The sequence below is a fragment of the Narcine bancroftii genome, chromosome 12 (genome assembly GCF_036971445.1).
Source record: "Narcine bancroftii isolate sNarBan1 chromosome 12, sNarBan1.hap1, whole genome shotgun sequence".
Taxonomy (NCBI): domain Eukaryota; kingdom Metazoa; phylum Chordata; class Chondrichthyes; order Torpediniformes; family Narcinidae; genus Narcine; species Narcine bancroftii.
The window spans coordinates 91,949,189-91,972,080 of NC_091480.1; the positions used below are offsets into that span (position 1 = coordinate 91,949,189).

General features: G+C 39.4%; 1 protein-coding gene across 5 annotated transcripts in view; it reads left to right on the forward strand.

Moving 5' to 3' along the window:
* The window catches only part of spop (speckle type BTB/POZ protein), a 191,585-nt gene that overhangs the window by 150,292 nt on the left and 18,401 nt on the right, over positions 1-22,892 (forward strand). For all 5 annotated transcript variants that reach the window (XM_069904761.1, XM_069904759.1, XM_069904758.1 and 2 more), the window contains 2 exons: positions 4,824-4,975; positions 11,704-11,831. In XM_069904761.1, coding sequence (XP_069760862.1) covers positions 4,824-4,975; positions 11,704-11,831 — 280 coding nt within the window. The remainder of the gene's footprint in view (positions 1-4,823; positions 4,976-11,703; positions 11,832-22,892) is intronic.

Below are 22,892 nucleotides of genomic sequence, written 5' to 3' on the forward strand. Positions count from 1 at the left end.
ACTCACATAGCGTTTTAAGTATTCCCTATGCCATAGGTGCTCTGTGATTAGTTAGGGATTGCTTACGGTGGGACGTGGGTGGAAAGAAAAAGTTTGAAAACCACTGTTTTAATCGTCCCTCATTGACTTATTATGTGCACAGTTTCAGAACTCCAGAGGAAATGGGCCAATAACAATTTTTCTCAAGCCAAATATTTCAGGAACAATTGGGTCTAGAGCAGTGATTCTCAACCTTCCCTTCCCCCTCACACACCACCTTAAGCAACCCCTTACTAATCACAGAGCACCGGTGGCCTAGGGATTACTTAACGTGGATGCGAGTGGAAAGAGAAAGGTTGAGATCCACTGATCTAAAGTCACTAATTACAATTTTGAAAATTCAAAGTCAATTCATTCTTGAGCCATAAGTAGTTAGAAAGCTGAACTTAAAGAAATAATATCAGTGCTACATGTAATGCCTCATTTTACTCTACATGTAGATAATAGAGTGAAAGTTGTATTGCCAAACCATAGCATATATTTGCAGTGTACATATTCCATAAAGAATATATTCCGTTACTGAACATACCATGTATGATCAAATCAATGGATAAACTGTGAGTGTAATTCATTTGGAGTTTGCCTAATTTGTGAGATGTAGAAATTTTTATTTTCTCTGAAGATGATGAATTTTAATATAAATTAACATCTTGTTTTCCACATATATTTTAAAAAAATGGTAAGCCTGAATATAGACATGAAAATTTTAATTGTTCTCCCATGTTTGGAATTTAACACAGTCGTCAGATCATAACACTGCTCAATGTCCAGTAAAACATACAATGACCTGCCTCATTCATGTGGCTTGCTGCACAGCGTAACATTCGTGATTGAGACTGTTTAAATTTTAATCTTTTCATGTGAAGCAAGATTTCATTAATATTTGTGCATTTGTTTTCAACAAAACTGAGAAATACCCAACAGAAAATACTTAAGTTTAAAGGTTGCTTTTATTGTCAAGTAATAATATATAAAAATGTAATGGACACGATGTATTTCAACTTTTGTCTGCAGTAAGGCAAACGGTCACTGAGTATTGCTTTGTGTCCTTAACTGAGTTACGAACCGCATGTAATAAGCAGCAGGATTTAATTTTAAAACACTCATTTTAATTCTAATTCTTAAACTACTGTCTTAACTTTTAAACTATCCTTAACATTAAATCTATCCCCAACTCTGTGTGTGTGTGTGGTGTGTGTGGTGTGTGTGTGGTGTGTGTGTGGTGTGTGTGTGGTGTGTGTGTGGTGTGTGTGTGGTGTGTGTGTGTGTGTGTGTGTGTGTGTGTGTATGTGTGTGTGTATTACAGTCCAGGCCAAAATCTAGGAAGTTACTTCAAAGTTTAATCTTTTAAATTCACTCACAAAGCGGAGGCCTTTTGATATTTGATGCCCAGAATTAAGGATGAACTGATGGGAAGACTGGACCTGTGGCTCGCAAGTTCTTCAAGCTTTGCCTTTGAAGAAATATCCATGCACACGAGCTGTGGTCATAATACTCCTGGTCCTTCTGTAGGCAAGACTCGAACTGGGCAACTTCCAAGATACTGGCAAGTGACCTCCAAGTGACCTTTCCTGCTAGCCATGCTCAAAATGAAGCACTTTGCTTCCCAAAAGATTCTCCTAGCACAGGTCAATCCACCGAAAGGCCAAGTCATTCACAGAACACGCTTTGCTTTGAATTCCACAAGAACGGCTTCAAAAAGCTGTTTTCTCTTCAGCTATCCAAATAGTTCTCCCTTGCAAAATCACCATTTCTTTGCAAATGTATCGAATCTGAAACAGACTGTAACAAGTTTTCTATCGTATTGAATTATCGCTAAGCTGTAACTTGAGTGAAATTTTAATTGTGACCATTCAGTTCCTCCTGTATATACTATCCCTTACAGTGATTATCCTGTTTTAGTAAAACGGGAGCTTGTAATATAAAAGAAAGGGAGGGAAAACAGAGTCCCTGCAAAGACACTCTGTGGAATTGGCACCAATACTTCTGGAGCCACACATATTCCTGTTCAATCCATTAGTAACCCGAGCTCAGGATCCAAACCTCCGACACTATCAGGAAGCCTTCAGGAGCCTTTTACGAATTCTGGATCCAATGCCTGGTTCCCACAAGCCAATCTCCAGCACACCGCCACCTGTGGGGGTCCTTCAGCCACAAGTTGCCCGTAGCCTGTGTGGATCCTTCAGCCACTGTTCCTGGGTGAGCACTCTTTTTGTTTTTGGATAATCTAATAATGATGAAAACAGGTGTCCTAATCTTGACCTCATAGGAGGGAAACTGTCTAATGAGAGTCTGTATTGATATTTTCTCTGTCAGACAACTTGTATCAACCCTCAGATTCTTTTTCCATCAGGCGAGGCAGAATTACCACATATTGGTAGTACAAAAAAAACTGTACAATGTGCACGTATAAATGAATAAAGAACTGTAAACAAACTGCAATACAGATAAATTAAAATAACTGAGGTTACATATTCTGCCTCTTTCCACTCTTCAAGGATAGTACAAGAATTTTAACTAGAAATCACCTGAAGAGGATTGATGGTGAGGCGAACAAAATAGGCCAAAACTGTCAGTCTGCTATTGACTATTGTTAGCTAGTGAATTCCAGAATCTTGATCAGGTGAGGATGGCATATTTCCAAGTCGGGTTGCTGGGTAGCTTGGAAAGATGGTAATCTTTCACTCTGCCATCTGAGACAGGCTTGAGAGGCCTCTTTGAAAGAAGCGCATGGTTCAGACTGCAACAGTGATGGTGAGGATAATGAGTGGTGAATGTGGAGTCTATCAAGCAAGCAGCTTTGTTTTGGATGGTGTCCTGACATTCCCTGTAGATTATGGTTTTGTTGTGACCAGATTAGCTCATCGATTTGCCAGAGACTGTCCCAATCTTTGTGCTTGTTCATGTAACTTTGATATTTAGTTTCTGATCAGTAGTTATCTACAATGGATGGACCATGCTGGATTCCATGTTCGTTTTTGTTTTCACAAAGGGAGGTGGCTAAGCTTGTTAGAGAGTCTGTATTGATATTTTCTCTGTCAGACAACTTGTATGACATCACATTCAACCCTCAGATTCTTTTTCCATCAGGCGAGGCAGAATTACCATATTGGTAGTACAAAAAAAACTGTACAATGTGCACGTATAAATGAATAAAGAACTGTAAACAAACTGCAATACAGATAAATTAAAATAACTGAGGTTACATATTAGTGAACATCCCCATCTCTGATCCAATGACGGTATCAAAGAAACAGCCGAAGGAAGTTGGTGAGAAACTTATTTTCTGATCCAGGCAGCTTTGTGATATTTGAACTAAAGGTTTATTCACTTAGCGCACACTTTTAAAGTCACCTTCTGTGATGCCATGTAATTAAAAACACAAAATGCCAGAAACACTCCAAACCTGCGTCTGTTTTGATGAAGGGCCCTCGAGGTGAAACGTTGCCCCTGTTTCTCTCCGCGGATCCTGGCTGACCTGCTGAGGGCTTGTGGCATTTTCTGTTTTAGATTTCCAATGTTTTTTTTTTTGCTTTATGTAACATTGTTCCATGATTTTCATATTCTGATTCTTAAGTAGTTCAAGGTTCTGGTGAAACTGCAAGATCTCCAAGTGGATTTGTAGCTCATTGAACAAACTGGAGCAATTGTCCTGACAAGCAATTATGTGAAACCTGTTAGATGAAAATGTAAATTGACCCAAATACACTCAATAGAGAAGAATTTCCAACTGTTCTATTCACCATTTCAGCTATTCAATGAAATGGTGCAAACCCGTATCAAGAAGTTATAAATTGCACTGCAACTGGTATAATTTTGAGAATTTTAGCTTTATTTCAAAATTGCTTAAAACTATTTCACTTCGATGTTTGGAAAATTAATATAATGATTATAGATAGTCTTAGCTTGATGTATATATTTAAATATTTATACTTTGACTGGAGGCACAAAGAATCAGTCTTGTGAGTGGTTGTGTTTTCATGGCATTAAAGTGCTTATCAATTTTTTTTTAAAGTTTGCATCTGGCAAACATTTTTTTCTTTGAATTCACTCATTAAATTTTTCACATGCAATTAAGAATAGGATCTAAATATTTAAATACAACATGAGCTAAGCAATAAAAGTGATCTGGAACGTGTCAGAAAGAAATGAAGTGATTGGCGGTTCGAAGAAAAATTGAATTTTAGTTTAAGCCCAGAGATTCGAGGTCAAATTTGGATAAAAATTCTCTCAAAGTAAGAATTGGCACACTTCTCAGCTCATAAGAGCTGTAAAGCAACTCGTGGATAAGCAACAAAATGATCAAGTGTTCAATATCTCCAAGTGCTACACAATAATTCTAAGGGGGAAATGGTAAGTATGGGCAGTTCATTGCAAGAATTTTTTTTTGAGGAAAGAAGCAATCTGGAGACGCTGAATATATTGAAACAAAAGTTTACACATAGCATTTGTTGATGTCTTATTTTGGTGACTTTTCAGGGATAGCCGCTGTGGTACAAGTAATATCTTAAGTGTAGTCACAGAGTGGGACCCAAGTCATGGCCTGAAATACAAGACAGAATTATTGGATAATAGTATTACTTGGGCTGAGAGACACAGAGAAGGAGAACCACTTTTCAAAATGGGTTGCATTTTCTTTTACTAGCTAGTTACGGTGAAGACAAGGTGAAGAGGAACTTTGAGGCAGGCCAAACCTGCATCTGAATGCTTTTTTAATTTTTTTTAGCCTGTATGTGATTCATTCATTTTCTTTTTAACATATTTCATTTTTATGTATATTTAAGGTGCCTCCGAGTGAACCCTAAGGGTTTAGATGAGGAAAGTAAAGATTACCTATCACTCTACCTGCTACTAGTCAGCTGTCCAAAAAGTGAAGTCAGAGCAAAATTTAAATTCTCCATTCTGAACGCAAAAGGTGAAGAAACTAAGGCAATGGGTAAGTGAAGTGACAGTATGCTTCAGATGCAGGATTAGCATTTAAATGCGGTTCTATTTATTTGTGCAAGCTGGTCTAAGGTAACAACTATTAATGACCAATGTGTCCCAACTCTGTTTTCCCAGCCTTACTGGGAAACTTTAAAAACTTTGTCTTTTTAAAAATATTTTCCAGAGATTTTGGAATCGCCTGAATCTTTTGCTTGGGACCAGAGTCCTCGGGGTGTGGTGGGGGGGTGGGGGGGGCGGGGTGGGGCGGGGTAGTGGGAGGAGTAGGTTTGCCAAATCATTGTTGCCTGGTCTATAGTTTGTTCAAAGCGAAAAAGCATAACGATTAAAAATTGGAACCTGCTCACTCTGATGAGACAGGATTACATCCAATAATATCCAAGGATTTATTTATTTTTTCTCATTCGCCGCCAATGAAAATATGTGCGCCCCCCAACACCTGTAACTTCTCTTTCTCCTGCCCACCTCCAAAAAATAAGAACTGGCTTCATCTGAGTGACTTTTTATTATTATTCTAAATTAGATTTACAGGGATTATGCATTTGTGTCCAGGTGAAAATACGCGAATCATGGAAGTTGTAACAAGCACCCAGTCCAATAATAAAAAAAAAAGACAAGCTGCAGCACTCCATTAGCTTTCACTCTGTAACAGCATAAAAATTGCTGAGGCAGGAAATGTGGCCCTTTGCTGAAGGACATATTAATGAGGATTCCGACATAGATTTGGTCATTAGGAGAAGAAATTGCCTACTAAGCAATGAACGGGCAGCACCAAAGAATTATAACAAAAAAAAGGAACTACCTTGTGTCAAGACTTGAAGGTTCCTTTTGCCTGCAAAGGTGCCACAAGTCCAGGGCCCCTCCCAGGAGAAGCAAAAGAGAATCCCTTCAGGCACATCGCTTGTCCATATGTTCTGCCACTCTTACGATGCTGCTCCCTCCAACACCTTTGTTACTTCCATAGCTGCGCTGCCTCCTGCCCACTCCAGCAGTGAACTTCAACCCCAGTCTCCCTTTACTGCCCCAGTTTCGAACTCTTGATATGAGTGGGGTTTGTCACAGTTTGAGGCCTTTTAGGTACCAATACCTGATTCCCATGAGCCAATCCTCCAGTAGCCAGCATCATGGTGTGAGGTCTTTGGCTGCCGAGCCTCACGCAGGTTCGCTCCTGGAGTCTCCTATCCTGTAGGGTCTTCACCCGTTTTGTGAAGATGGAGAATCTCCTGTGCCTGTCCGCTGTTCCTTGAGAGCTGCCACCCTCCTGCTCTGGGCTCCCAAGCCAAGGTGCTGCCATCTTGGTTACAGACCTCCATGGGTTCTCCTACAAAGCAAACATTGCTGGCCCCATTCTACAGGTGGTACAGGGCTGTTGGGGGCTTTCAGCTGGGCAGTAGGCCCCCACCGAGGAATGCTGGAAGATGCAACTCTGAGCTGTGGCAACATTTCCATTACCATAGCTGCAGCAGTTACCTCCATCTTCATAACTTCATTTTTTTTTCCACACAGTGCTGCAAGTTTGATGTAATTTAGAACCCCATTTGAACTTTCTATCGTGTTTGATATTGCAAGACCTTTGGTCATATACAAGTTTGCAATTGCTGCATGGCCAGTCATACTTAAGGCAGGATGGTTCAACCTTTTTGGTTTAAAATGTAGAGATGAGAATGAAGGGACATCAGGGAGAAAGACTTTCATATGTGTAGAAAGGAAAACTAAGGTAAAAAGAATGTTAGCTTTTTTCAGCATGTCTCTATATACTGTAATTCCCATTTTGACCAAGATTTAAAAATATTTTTAGATTTAGCCATTGATTTTGAGGAGGTGATAAATTTTTCTTCGAGCAAGAAAAAAATAGTTGATCTATTTTTGAGAGCAGGAGAAATCTCATTTTGATTCATGTATTGGAGTTACATTTGGCTTGCAGGCAGCAAGCCTGGAGTAAACAGTTTCATTCTGGAACATATTTTCACTGGATGATTTGTTTAGAATATCATAAGTGCCTAATTAAAAATTGCACGTGTTCATTTTGGTTGACAATCCTTAGAGCAGCTCTGCCCTTTTAATGGTAATGCTGGAAAAAATATATTGTGGATCTATCACATGGTTGGGGGGGTGGGGGGAAGGAGAATTATCATTTTTAATTTGAGGAAGAAAAGTGACCCATTCGACAATAGTTTTCTGAATATTTTTAGTAACTTTTGTATCTGCAAAGGAATCGTCATTTTAGATATAGAACAGATGCACTTTCAAACTGACATTTTAAAAGAAGTTTAATGTTGAATAAAGTGCCATCCTTGGATGGAAGCCTTGAACCACTCATTCATCCACAGAGGTTTTACATCTTCATATAGTATGATTTGTGTGTATGCATATTGTTGATGCATTCAACAATCAGTTTTATTTAACACACTGTCGTTACAATTCAAAACCTCAACATACGATCACCCTTATTTTTTATTTTACACTCTGCAAAGATAATGACCATAATTTCTTTAATGCTGTAAATCAGCTCAAAATGCTCTTTTGACGGTTAGTGCGTGATTTTTACATCATGCACGTTGATGAACATTTTAAGAAAAATGAAGGGCCTTCATTTCTCCTCTTTGAGAAATCTCACCTTTTGTAGAAAATGAATGAGGAATTCATAGATAAGACCTACAAGGAGGCAATCACACCAAAGCTGCAGGAGGCAGGTAGTTGAGTGACTGTCTGGAGAGGCAAACCAAAAGCAAGTGGCGGGCAACCTTTCAGCTGTTCCCCTGTATAATACTGTTGGAGGATGACCGACCAGGGACAAGCTGCAGTAATGAGGTCTCTGGCACTGAATCTGGCCCTATAGCTCAGTAGGCAAGGAGGGAGAGCAGTCGTAATGCTGGACTCAGTAGTTAGAAGAGTAGACAGGAGAGTCTATGGACATGAAAGAAACACCTGAATGGTTTATGTAGTAAGATTGTGGGGAAGGACAAGCAGTGGAGGGAGCATAAAGGTAGTCAATTGGAAGGATTGAAATGTGTTTACTTCAATGCAAGGAGATGAACTTGAAGCATGGATCAATATGTGGAATTATGAAGTTGTGCCTATTACAGAAACTTAGCTGACAGGATTGGTCAGTGCAGATACTGGGGTTTAGATGTTTCAAAAGGGATAGGAAAGGAGGATGTAGCATTACTAATCGGGAATTCCATCAGAATTGCAGAAAGGGAGGTTGTTGTGGAGGGATTCTCTGAGTCAGTGTGTATGTGTGGAAATCAGAAATGGGAAGAGAGTGATTATTCTATTGGGAATAGTCCATAAGCCCTCAAATAGCCCTCTGAACACTGTCCAAGAAGCATTCTTAACACAGTATATAGACAAATTGACCAGAGGTGGGGCCAGACTGGATCTAGTGCTGTGTAATAAACCTGGTCAGGTGACAGACCTCTCAATGGGGGAGCACTTCAGCAACAACTCCCTGTCCTTTAGCATAGCTATGGACAGGATAGCAGAGGAAGAAATGGTGTCTAAGTGAGGAAGTGTTAATTAGGATGGGACTAGGCAGGAACTTGGGAGGGTAAATTGGGAGCAGAGGGGGGAAGTATGGAAGTAATATTAAGGATATTTAAATTTATAAATTTAGGCATACAGCATGGTAACAGGCCATTCTGGCCCACAAGTCTGTACTGCCCAGTTTACCCCCAATTAACCTACACCCCCAGTATGTTTTGAACTGTGGGAGGAAACTGAAGCCCCTGGAGAAAACCCACACAAACACAGGGAGAACAGACAAACAGACAGCGTGGGATTCAAACCCCGGTCCCAATTGCTGGTGTTATAAAGGCTTTGTGCTAACCGCGACGCCAACTGCGCCGCCCCCACAGGGACCACTTGCTTGGAGTTCTGGATAGGTTTGTCCCACTAAGACAGCGAAAAGATGATAGGATAAGGGAACCATGAATGACAAAAGAGGTGAAACAGTGAGTTGAGAGGAAGAAGGAGCCATTCACAAGTTTAAGGAAGCAAAAGGCATGAAGGGCTCATGAGAATTGTGCATTAGTCAGAAAGGAGGGTATTTGGGCCTGGAGGTAGGGAGGTTCTAAATGAATACTTTGATGTTCACCAGCTATAGGGACTTTGGCTCATGTGAGGTCAATAGAGAACAAGTTTGTGTGCTGGATTATGTTGAAGTTATGTTTGAGGAAGTGCTAGATCTTCATAAAAGCATTTGGAGAGACGAGTCCCCAGGAACAAATGAGATATACCCCAAGTTACTACAGGAAGCAAGGGAAGAGATTGCTGGCACATTGACAATGATCTTTGTATCCTCCTTGGCCACAGGGGAGGATTTGAGGATTGAAGAATGGCAAATGTAGTCCCCCTGTTTAAAAAAAGGTAATGGAGAGAATCCTGGATATTAGACCAGGATGGGCATCAATGGTGGACATATGATTAGAGAAGATTCTTAGGGACAGGATTTGGAGAAGTATGGTCTTCTTGGGGATGGTCAGCATGGCTCTGTGAGGGACAGGTTGTGTCTCATGACCCCAGTTAAGTTTTATTTTGAGAAAATGACAAAGAAATTGAAGGTAGGATTGTGGATGTGGTCTATGGATTTCCGGAAGGCATTTGACAAGGTCCCCCATGTAGACTTATTCAGAAAGTCATGAGGCATGGGATCCTTGAAACTTTCAATGTGCGAATTTGCAATAGCCTTGCCTGCAGAAAGCAAGGGGTAGAGGTAGTTGGGGGATTGAGTTTAAGAGCTGTGAGGTAATGTTGCATCTCTATAAAACTCTCATTAGATCACACTTGGATAATTGTATTCAGTTCTGGTCATCTCCTTGCAGGAAGGATGTGGATGCTTTGCAGAGGGTCCAAAGGAGATCTAACAGGATGTTCCCTGGATTGGAGAACTTGTTTTGTGAGGCAATGTCTGAGAAGTGATTTACTAGAGATCTACAAGATTATGAGAAGCATAGATTGAGTGGACATCAAGCACCTTTTTTCTCAGGGCGACAGCAAATATCAAAGGACATCTGTTTAAGGAGAGGGGAGGAATGTATAAATGTTGGGGTGAGTTTTTTTTTGCACAGAGCCTTGGGTGCCTGGAATGCCTTGCCAGGGGTGGTGGAGGAGGCTGGTACAACAGGAATATTTAGAAGACTCTAAGATGGGAACATAGATGCAAGAAAAAAATAGGTTATTGGTGTGAGGTGGGGAAGGTTTAGATAAGTGGTTTTCAGCCATTTTCTTTCCACTCACATGGCACTTTAAATAATCCCTATGCCATAGGTGCTCTGTGATTAGAAAGAGATTACTTAAAGTGGTATGTGAGTTTGGTGGGGGGGGGGGGGGGAGGAAGGGCAGGGGAGTTGAAAACCACTGGTCTGGACACAATTGTTACGGAAATATTTTGCTTGAGAAAACTTGTCATTGGCCCATTTCCTTTGGAGTTATGAAACTGCACATAACGAGTCAATTGGGTACGATTAAAACAGTGGTTTTTAAACCTTTTTCTTTCCACTCACATACCACTTTAAGTAATCCCTGACTAATCGCAGAGCACCTATGGCATAGGGATTGTTAAGGTGGTATGTGCTTGGGGGTAAAAGGTTTGAAAACACTGGTTTAGATTATTGAGTAGCTTTATATAGGTCAGCACAGCACTGTGGGCCAAAGGGCCTGTACCATGCTGATGTGATCTATGAATTAATCTTTCACATTGAGGAGAAAGATATTCAAACTGGGATGTGAAATAATTCACAAAAATGGCGATTTATTACTGTTGGCAAGCACTCCCAGCTCTGACATTATACTGGAAGAAGCTATAGAAGATTGCTTTTAAAGATTACCATAGTTTTGCTTTACAACGTGTCAATTCCTGTTGAGTCTTATACTAGTCATATTATTTATGCAGTTCTAATATGAAGATAATCATTTTGCACTGAGCGCTGGATTGAGACTGCCATGATTAATTTCACATTGGATTTGGTGACCAGCAACTTAATAAATGGCTTTCTGTAACTTGAGTGTGGTCTTGAAACAAGATTCCTGATGTGAAGGCTTTTTTTGTTAATTTTTGATGCCTCTCCATTCTTGATTCTCTTGTTTTCCTACAATTAACAATCTATTGATTGCATCATGCTCAGGAACTTGATCAATGAAAGGGTTATTTTGACCCCCCCCCCCCCAACAGATTATTCAGCTTCTCGCATTGGTTTCATATTTAATTTGAATATTTGAGTAGGCCAGGTCAGACGTTAAATGCTTAATAGGAAGTTATAACATTTTAACAAGCTGTTAAATATTGTAATATTAAAAGCATCATTTTAAAAGCCCTGACATTAAAAATTTAAGTTTGGTATTCATAGGATTACATTTACCTCATTAACAAATTACAGTATGTTCATTTTTTTAGCTCATTTATCTTTCTGGAAACCAGAAAAAGCAATCTAATGAAGTCTTGCATTAATACCGTACACTAAGAATTATAGTTTTTTTTAAACATTAAATGCCACATTTGAATTTTGCCAGCTTAATTGTGCAATTAGTTGATGTCTGCCATTTGCCTACTTTTTTTCATTAGTTTGGGTTCATGTACAGGATATCATATGGGTCGATAAAACTTCTGCTGAAATGCAAGTTGATAGAGTCAAAGAAGGTTAACTGTCTCTACCTCAGGTTGATGTACTTTGCAGCCTTACCCTTTGATCTAAGTACAATGGCCCCAATTCTGTCTTGCAGAAAGCCAGCGGGCATATCGATTTGTGCAAGGAAAGGACTGGGGTTTTAAGAAATTCATTCGAAGAGATTTCCTATTGGACGAGGCCAATGGACTCCTTCCTGATGACAAGCTTACATTATTTTGTGAAGTAAGTTCTTAAGATCACTGTAACCAGCAGAATCAGTGCCATAAAGTAATGGATCCTTCAACACCAGCACTTTATTATCGATCTAGTAGTGATCTTCAGATCATGAGTAATTTGCGCTGTTCAGTATCAAAGTGACAAGGTGATCAGTCATGGAAAATTGATAAAATATTTCAGTATTTTCCCCCAAATTCTCCTCTAATTACCACTGAATAAAATGAGAATGTAATCTAAAGATGTACATGAATGAATATTGAAGAGTTTTGAGGTGCATTATTATCAATTAACAATATTTGAATGTTATAACTAATAAGGTTATGCTACACAGTTTGGCAAAATAATCTTGTTAAAATTAAATTCTGATATTGAACTCCTGTAAATATGTTGTGGGGGATTCAAAACCTGAATACATGTCCTGTCTGGACATTGAGGATTCATAAATGTAGAAACTCTCATGGCTTTATTACAGAAAAAAATAAGATGTTAAGATGCTGGTCTCCACAAATCTAAACGTTGAGCCCAGTCACCAGTTAAATATGCTTACTCATTTTATCAATTGGGATAATTAAGTGGGTTTTTTTTTGTTATACACTCATTAGTTTTTTTTTCAGGTGTTTTGCTGTTGTAGTTAACCCTTGACTTATAGCAAGCATTACATTTTACAAATGGTGGAACTCAAAGATGCCACAGGACTGCTTTCAGTTGCACGTTTATTCCACATTTATGTTTTTCATGTATAAGCTTTTGTTGCATCCTAAAATTTGGGTCCCTTTTTAGCCCTCGAGATGTCACTGAATCCCTTATCCCTTATAAATGGGTTTGTATCACTCGTGGGCTGCTTGAAATTTTCCTGGCTTCAAGCGAGCCTGATTAAACGAATAATTAGCTTGAGCGTCGTACAAGGGTTGATCACTTGATTATTTTGAATTAACAATGCCTTGAAAAAGGGGGCTATTGAGTTTGATGCCACTTCACCTTTGTTATGCCATTGTGTTAATGATTTGGATTGATGACCAGTTTTATTCATAATAACATAACATAACATAACAATTTACAGCACGGAAACAGGCCATTAGGCCCTTCTAGTCCGCACCGAACCAAACACCCCACTCTAGTCCCTCCTCCCTGCACAATGCCCATAACCCTCCATCTTCTTCTCATCCATAGACCTGTCCAACCTTTTCTTAAATAATTCAATTGACTCCGCCGCCACTATTTCTCCCGGAAGCTCATTCCACACGTCTACCACTCTCTGAGTAAAGAAGTTCCCCCTCATGTTACCTCTGCCCCTTAATTCTTAACTCATGTCCTCTTGTTTTAATCTTTCCTCCTCTTAACGGAAATAGTCTATCCACATCCACTCTGTCTATCCCTTTCATAATCTTAAATACTTCTATCAAATCCCCTCTCAACCTTCTACGCTCCAAAGAATAAAGACCTAATTTGTCCAATCTCTCCCTATACTCGAGTGCTTAAACCCAGGTAACATTTCTGGTAAACCTTCTCTGCACTCTGTTTATATTAGCCCTCGAGATAAGAATGGATAAGGCCATTCTTAATCTTTTATTTTACTGATTCTTTTGACTCAACATTTTCCCCCCCCACCCCCAATTTGATTTATGAAATTAAATATCTCCCTACTTGTAAAAAAATTATGAAAATGAGATTCAAGAAATTAAAATGTCAGTAAATCACTGAAGTGACAGATTTTTTAAAAGCAGCAGTCCAATAATGTTATTATGCACCTGTATAACATAGAAGAAAAAAATTGAGGTCAGTGTATTTGTATATTAATAGAAATAAAATATTTAGTAGGACCAATTCAATGACAATCTGAGCACAGGTGAATTTTTTGTAAAGAAAAACTTTATTTGAAATGTGGAGGCATCAGGTGCATAATCGACTTTCAGAAATCTGTTATGCTATTGAAAGATTTGTTGATGCTCGAATTGCTTCATCGACTAACCTCACCACAGTGTGATCGTTGGAGTTGGCAGTGAATAAAGTTTTGATCTTGGGAGTTGTGGGTGATTTACTGTTGAAAATAGTCATATTCGGTTCTAACCGTGCACTGTTGTCTGCATCTGTCTTCTGGCATATGAAGAATTCTCTGAAAAGAGGAATCTCTCATGATGTCTTAAATTTAAGAACCATGGATAAATCAAGTCTACTTAGAAATGATTGACGTTTGCAGCTGTCAGTTATTAAAACTATTCTCTAGTTAGACACTTAAGGTACCACTTGCATATTACTAATGTTTTAGAGTAGACTCCTGCTAATGTTTCAAAACAATTTCGATTTTAAATCTGTCTGCATTTACATATTCTGTTGCTTTCGGATCCTATATTAATTCACCCTTTTTTTTTTGCAGACAGCTGCATGGTTAGTTTTGTTTAATTCAGCTAAATACCGGCTTTTCACTTTTCATGGCTTGTAAAGGCAACCTCCACTCTCTGCTTTTTAACCTGACACCCTGTTTATGGGCAGGAAAACTGGACACTCTGTATTTTGCATGCTGCAATGAATGCCTGGAGAGCTGTCTGGCAGCACGGAAGTTACTGCTGCCTTGCTCAGCCAGACTGAGACCGTCCCCATCTTCTGACTGGGCATCTTCCAACTAAATGACATTAATATTGACTTCTCTGTCTTTCATTTAAAGCCCCCCCCCCCCCAGCTCTGGCTCCTTTTGCACAGACCTGATTAAAGTCTCATCTCTCCCCTGTTGGTCTGGATTCCTCTTCCAGCCAGTATGATTTTATAAGGTTTCCTGCTTTGGCTCATTCTGCTTCTTCCTTGAAGAAGGGCTCAGGCCTGAAATGTCGGCAATATTATCTTTGCCTTCTATGGACGTTGAAAGATCAACTGAGTTCTTCCAGCATTCTGGTGTGTTTTTACTGCAATCACAGCATCTGCAGACTTTTGTGTTTTGCTTTGGAGCTCCAAGGATCTGGATTCAATCCGAGCATCCTGTGCTGTCTGAGGAGGGGTTGCTCATTCTACCTGTGACTACCTAGGTTTCCTCTGTGTGTTCCAGTTTCCTCTCCATCCCACAAATGTCCTGGTAGGTTAACTGGCTACTGTAACGTTACCTCTCATTGTAGCTAAGTGGCCAGAGAATGAAATGGGAGTTAATGGGTATGAGGGATGGTTGTGTCAGTGTGGGCCAAGTAGCCTCTTGTGTTGTATAAAGTTATTAATTATACCATGTTATATGTTCAATAAGAACAGCATGTTTGAATTTGATTATTTTTGTGTTAAGTAGCTTTATAACATTTAATCAGATGTCCTTGTGAATATTGACTGCTAAAGCCCTGGGAGTTGGGTTCTGCAGAGGTCCAACAGCCCCTTGTGTGCATATAATTTCTTTCAGGCTGAACAAAAGGGGTTTTTTTTGGTCTCAACAAATTGGTGAGGGCAAACGAAACCTTAACCCATCTAACTGTCCAGTCTATCCTCATTGAATAATTTGCTTCACGACCTGTCTTTCACATTTTGTACAACTACAGTCAAACCCCCCCCCCCCCCCCCGCCCCCCGGTTATTGAGCAGCTTAGGGGAATTGCAGATGTCAGAGATGCAAATTTTCCAGTTGCCTGTGACTCACTCTTGCATGACCTCACAAATGCACCTACATTAAGAATAAATAGTTTAAAAGATAGAATGAAAAGTAAAGTAATTGGGGGAAAACAATCAGAATTAGGTAAAGTTCACTTTAATCAGTAATGTGCGAAATTTAAATGTGAACCCCAGTTGCTGGTGGTGCTACAGCAGCTGACCACTATGCCTGCTGCCATAATGAACCCCCTCCCTCAGATTTACAGATAAAGCCTTGCTAATAAACTTAATATTAATAAAGACTCATACAAAGCAGGGATAGGGAGACTCTTTGGGGAAGTCGCCTCAACGGCAAGTGGCATCAGCTGGCTCTTCATCCTGGGTGATGCCATTTTATTCAAACACAACTTCATTGAAACTTTATTCAAACAGCTGCTGCAGGTGGGGCACGACCAGGACACCCCACTGGCTGAATGTTTGCTCCCATCTTCACCAAGGAATTGTGTATTTGCTTCAAAGAACATTTACTTTTATAATTAAAAAAATATATTTATTATAACTTTTTGATTTATTTCCTCGATTTTGTTTTTTTTTTTTTGCTGGTTGCTTGGGGTTGCCAGTTGCTTGAATTCTGGATAATCTAGTTGCATTAGTTTATTGAGTATTTTTTAATTGCACTGCAGATTTGACGAATGTCAGATAATAACTTGTCTTCCTGCTAAGCTATGCACAAGTGGTTTGGGGCTTTTGCCAAAACAAATAAATGTGTCCCATGCAAATCCTAAATAAATGACAAAGGGCCTGTTTCCATTCTTTACAACATTGAAATGCCTAATGAATTTGTAGTAAGAATTCCAGTGAAGGGCCATTACTGTGACTTTGCCATGCACCTTTCTCCTTTCCTCCAACCATCCCAAATCAACAGTTTTGGAATCCCGAGTAGGAGCTTTGGCAGAGGACTTGGAAGTAACTCCCTGGAATTGAGATTTGGCAGAACGGTCCCAAAATATTTTCAAGAAGATAGGAGTATTAATAACAAATTGCAATATTTTCCATCCATATTTTCTGATAATGATTTATTAAAAAGTCTATTTTAGCAGCTTGCAGATCATGTATGAATGCATGTAATTGATAACGAATTGACAACTTTTTTGAATATTTTACTATTGATTTTTCAAAGAGGAAGATTATATAAATTAAACAAACACAAAAAAAATCTGTAAAGCCATAGATCCTTAAAGGAAGGAGAAAAACCCAGTTATCTAAAATTAAAAAAAAAAATACAAGAGCAGATCATCTGTGCTACGACCCACATCATTTATCTCAATCATTCCAGGACTGGCACGGATTTTTACCTTTGATTCAGGTGTATAATTATATTTGCATACCAATGTGTTGCAGATGGGGTTGCCACACCCTAACGAACGTGTCATATTTCCGTCTTAAATTGTACGTGATTTTCTCCGGGGAATACAACTCTGCACTTCCGTATTCCAGTGTGTAATATTTAGTTGGGAGTCGGACTTCCACGTGATTGCTATACATTTCCTGGCTACTGCCAAGATTACCTTCATTAAAGTGATATCAAGGATAACCCCATATTAAAACATGTAATTCAGACATGACGAAAAATAAAATCAATGTATCAGGTCATCTCCTAAAACACCTTTGTCTCAGAACAAATTAATAGCTATGACTCAGGACAATAAGATCCTGGACACCTGGTGCTGGAAGGATTGTTGTGAACGTGGCGACATTCATACAGCTGAGGAATAAGTATGATTTATCGAATAAAACTTTCTTCTGCTATCTTCAGCTAAGCTTTGGGCCGTCTATGATGCGGCCCTTAACTCTGGGCCGTCTATGATGTGGACACTAAGTCGAAGGGGGACTATACGCAAGTTTATCTCTATAATGCATCTCCTATTTCAAAGTGAGGGCCTGAAGCCGGGCTTACATTTGGTGAGGGAAAGGTGAGAGTTGGACTTGGGCACAACAATCCACGAGCGGTGCTGATCAGACTCTTGTCTGGACAGCATGACAGCTGTTATTAATGCCAGCTACAGATTGGTGCAGTATAACTTCATGCATCAACTATACCTCACACCACAAAAATTACATCAATCTAAAATCAGGAATTTTGAAATGTGCTTTAGATGTGGTGGAACCTTTTATCCATTCAGCCTGGCTGTATACAAAAGTGAAATCCTTCTGGGAGGACCTGGGAGACCTGGAAATAAAAATTACAAAGATTGATTTTCCACAGGATCTGGAATTGTACCTTCTGGGAAACATAATGGGCATGTGTTTTAAACTGTCCAATTGACAGAATTCTTTAATGAATCAAGATTAACAATGGCGTGAAGCAAGGCTGCGTTCTCGCACCAACCCTCTTTTCAATCTTCTTCAGCATGATGCTGAACCAAGCCATGAAAGACCTCAACAATGAAGTCGCTGTTTACATCCGATACCGCACGGATGGCAGTCTCTTCAATGTGAGGCGCCTGCAAGCTCACACCAAAACACAAGAGCAACTTGTCCGTGAACTACTCTTTGCAGACGATGCCGCTTTAGTTACCCATTCAGAGCCAGCTCTTCAGCGCTTGACGTCCTGTTTTGCGGAAACTGCCAAAATGTTTGGCCTGGAAGTCAGCCTGAAGAAAACTGAGGTCCTCCATCAGCCAGCTCCCCACCATGACTACCAGCCCCCCCCACATCTCCATCGGGCACACAAAACTCAAAATGGTCAACCAGTTTACCTATCTCGGCTGCACCATTTCATCGGATGCAAGGATCAACAACGAGATAGACAACAGACTCGCCAAGGCAAATAGCGCCTTTGGAAGACTACACAAGAGTCTGGAAAAACAACCAACTGAAAAACCACACAAAGATAAGCGTATACAGAGCTGTTGTCATACCCACTCTCCTGTTCGGCTCCGAATCATGGGTCCTCTACTGGCATCACCTACGGCTCCTAGAACGCTTCCACCAGCGTTGTCTCCGCTCCATCCTCAACATTCATTGGAGCGACTTCATCTCCCACATCAAAGTACTCGAGATGGCAGAGGCCGACAACGTCGAATCCACGCTGCTGAAGATCCAACTGCGCTGGGTAGGTCACGTCTCCAGAATGGAGGACCATCGCCTTCCCAAGATCGTGTTATTGGCGAGCTCTTCACTGGTCACCAAAGAAGAGGTACAAGGACTGCCTAAAGAAATCTCTTGGTGCCTGCCCCATTGACCACCGTCAGTGGGCTGATATTGCCTCAAACCGTGCATCTTGGCGCCTCACAGTTCGGCGGGCAGCAACCTCCTTTGAAGAAGACCGCAGAGCCCACCTCACTGACAAAAGACAAAGGAGAAAAAACCCAACACCCAACCCCAACCCACCAATTTTCCCTTGCAACCGCTGCAACCGTGTCTGCCTGTCCCGCATCGGACTTGTCAGCCACAAACGAGCCTGCAGCTGACGCGGGCATTACCCCTCCATAAATCTTCGTCCGTGAAGCCAAGCCAAAGAAAAAGAAAGAGTGACAGAGTTTGTAGTTTTGACCTTAATACTTCAGCAAAAAATTTGCTGAATCAAATTGTGTGAATTTTTTTGATATGCATATCTGAATATACAAAACAGTAAAACAATTAAAACTATTTGAATTGAAATACTTTTGCAAATTATATCTATTTAGTTCTACAATGAAAAAGCTTGGCCCATTTTGATACTTGAATATACAGTGCATTAGGCTGGAAATGAAGATAAGGTATCCTTTCCTCAACCATATGTTACTGAGAATGAAAGTCTATCTGAGCCAGAGGGTAAGAGATTGTTCTGATGTAATGGATGAAAACAGCCTTGTGGAATATTTAGAAATGTTTCAGGAATAAAATATATTGTAGCAGAGGAGACATTGAGACTGAGAACACAGAACTGGTGTGGCAGGAAACAAATTGAGTTTAACGTGCAGTTCGGCACCTTAGATGTAATGCTATTGCAAAATAAACTCAATGGGACAGTCAATACAGGTTTTTTTTGCCATCAGAAGAGCAGGACAATTTTGTATTGGAGAAATTCTGGCTTACTATCCTTTTGAAACCATTGATTGCATTAATAGGATCTTAAACAGTCTTCCATAATTCTAATTTGGTGTTATAATGGTAGTGTGGATGGATGATCTTTCAAACCAGTTACCTTTGGAGTTTTTTTTTAAATAACTGATTCCAATATTTAGCAGCAAGGCCTGTAATTTAATGATGTAATAAATGGCTGTGTCACGATTTTCATTATGACTGATGGGTTTGTTGCCTCCGAAGTTATTTTTCAATCGGCCATACTGGTGAATGAGTGACAGAAATCTGGTTTCTCCTGCCAACAATCTGGCTGGCACCAGGAACAGTGGAAATGTATAAGCTTGGTGTCCTGCATTGAAAATTGTGTTGTTGAACATTACCAAAGATTTAATGCAATCCATGTAAATAGTTTGGCAAATTGATCATTTTTATGTCACCCTTAATGAATCTTGTAAAGTGGAGGCTTGAAATGTGGCATGAAATGTTCTATAAAGGCAATGGACCAGATTTATTTTTAATTCCTGCTCAATATTATTAGATGTAGTACTTGTGTAACTGAAACCATTGAAAATTGTGTGGAATATCTAGGAGTTTGAATGTGTTTAGAGAACTTGAGAAAACACTTAAATTTAGACATATAGCACATATAGCCCTTTCAGCTCATGCTGCCAAATTACACCCAATTGTTTTGAACGGTGGTGGGAGGAAACCCGCACACCTGGAGGACACTGACACGGAGAACATCCAAACTCCTTGTAGACAGCGCTGGAGTTGAAACCCATTCACTGGTGCTTGAAACAGCATTGTGCTAACTGGACTTGAATGACATTCCTGTCGGTTACCATTTTTCAAAATATCACTTTTCCTGGAAACAACTCGTGTCATTGATCCAAATTATCAAAATAAAATCAAGAAGTTGCAAAGACAAGTGGGATCAACAGATCATTACACTGCACCACAGTAATTCTGCAGCATCAGGTAGCCGAGATCAAATCTTTCAGTAGTTCAGAGAAGCAAGTGGGGTGAATGAAAATTTAATTCAGATATCAATATGGCTGTTCCTAATAAGGATTTTCTTTTGAATGATTAGCAGTGTTTTATCATTACTTGGGAGGTGAGGAGGAGGAGGGTACTTTTTTTAATAATTGGTCATTGTTTCAGAAATCTCATATGTGTGAATGGTTTCTTGGTTTGCCCTCTGAATTCCATTTTTGACTGAGTTTTTAAATAGACAGATTGAGAGTTTGAGGCTTAGGAATACTTAGTTGGGAGCATGCAGGTCTGGGAAGTTAACATACTATTTGACACTGGAGAATGAAGAGGTGAGACAGTTCTTGGCTTTGTCTTTTACAGGTGATGTTACTCAATGGCAATTTTTACTGATTATCAAGTCAAGTTCATTGTCATCTGATTGTACAAGTACAACCTGATGAAACAACGTTCTCTGGTCCTCAGTGTAAAACACACAAGCAGGCAACACACATACAGACAAACAATACATATGCAGGACAAGTATTCATATGTGCAAATAAATAAATGTTGTTTCATGAATATGAGAGTCTCAGATGGTCAATGTGAGCAACTTCTTTGGTCCTTCAGCAGTCTTACTGCCTGTGGGAAGAAGCTTGTTCCTCAGCCTGGCGGTGCTGGCTCTAACACTCTTGTATCTCTTCCTCGATGGGAGCAGTTGAAAGATGCTATGTGCGGGGTGGAAGGGGAACTCAATGATTTTGCGCACCCTCTCCAGACAACAATTCCAGTAGATTACGTCAGGTGGGGGTGTGGTTGGGTGGATTGACCTCACATCCATTTCTTTGCAGCAATCGTACCACACCTAAGATGCAGCCGGCCAAGACAATCGCGCTCCTATTGTTGGTTGACATAATGGTGGCCGGTAGCCTTGTCCACTTCAGTGTTCTCAGAAAGTGCAGTTACTGTTGTACCTTTCTGACCAGTGAGGAGATGTTGAGTGTCCACGATAGGGTCACTAGTTAAGTGAACACTAAAGAACAGTTACAGTCTGTATGAGCCTATCTAGTTTTCATGCAAATAGATGAAGGCAAGCAATGTGAATACTGAGTTTTGGAGAAATGTGCATTGGAATCAATATTTCAATATTTTTAATGCTTTCCTGTTGAGGATCTGAATTAAATACTCTTGACATGGTTGTAACCTTTAAAAAAAAAGATAAATGTATAAATAGTCACTGAAGTTTTTACACATTAACTTCCTTCAAAATAGCCTTTTATGTTAATATTGATCCAGGTTACAGCTTCAGTCCAGCATTTTTCTGCTTTTGAAAGCCTGTTATAAAATAAAGATCCATTTTAATTGGGGGGTGGTGGTAGTTATAACATTCACAATTAATTCTGCATTGAATCTGATTTGATGGTGCTTTGGGAATGCCACTTTGTCCATGTTCTTCCCTAGTTAAAGAACCAAATCTCAACGCTATGCTGCACTGAAGTGAAATGAGCTTCATTGTGGGCTGATTTTTCTATAATTCTGCATCTAAAATTGGCATACCTGTATATTCCATCAGTTCTGTTAATTCATGTGACTTCAAGTTCATTGTTGGTTCTTTGCCTCGCCAGCTTTCTACAATGTATATTAATTCGCAGTGTAAAATCTGTATCCCTGCAAGGACACTGTTAAATCAAGCTTTATACAAGTACTGTATTGTGATTAATTGTTTTCATAATGTTGTTTAAGTATTTGTGGATGCCATAAAGACAGTGATTTATTTTTATACAATCAGAATGCTTCACATGTTTGGAAGTAATTAATTTTTACATGGATTGGCAAAAGTGTAGATTAAAATACATTGTGTAACTCTCATTAGTAAATGAGGGCGGCCAGTATAGAATGCATGCTTTATTTTCATGTTATAATTTTGTGCATTTTCTGTTCATTGTTCTATTAAAGTTGTCATTACTTGTTCACCAGATGATACCAAACTTGTATTGTGCATTAGGAAACCTGCCAGAAACTGCTGCAGACAATTGTGGGAAAAAAAAATTTGTGAAGGCACTGAAAGCTGTGAAAATGATTTTGACTAGAATTGACTTTGAAAAATCATACTGTTATTTTAATTTGCAAATTGCTAATTCAATTGCTTTCAGAATTGAATATATTTTGCAGACCATGTTTGTTGACCTTTTGAGGCTTACTTATTTATTGCTATTTAATTTTATAAATCAAGTGACATTTTATCAAATCAATACATAATCAAAGGATAAAATGCATTGTAATAGTTTCCCCTATGTCCTTTTAACAAGTATTATGTTGATGTAACCTGACTACATTTTCGTCAAAATTTATGGAGAGAAAATTTTAAGCCTGGATTGGATTTTCCACATATTATTTTAATATGTGAACATGTGTTCCATTTATTTCAAATAACGCTGATATGAACATTAGGAATTAAGTACAAGATGGTGTA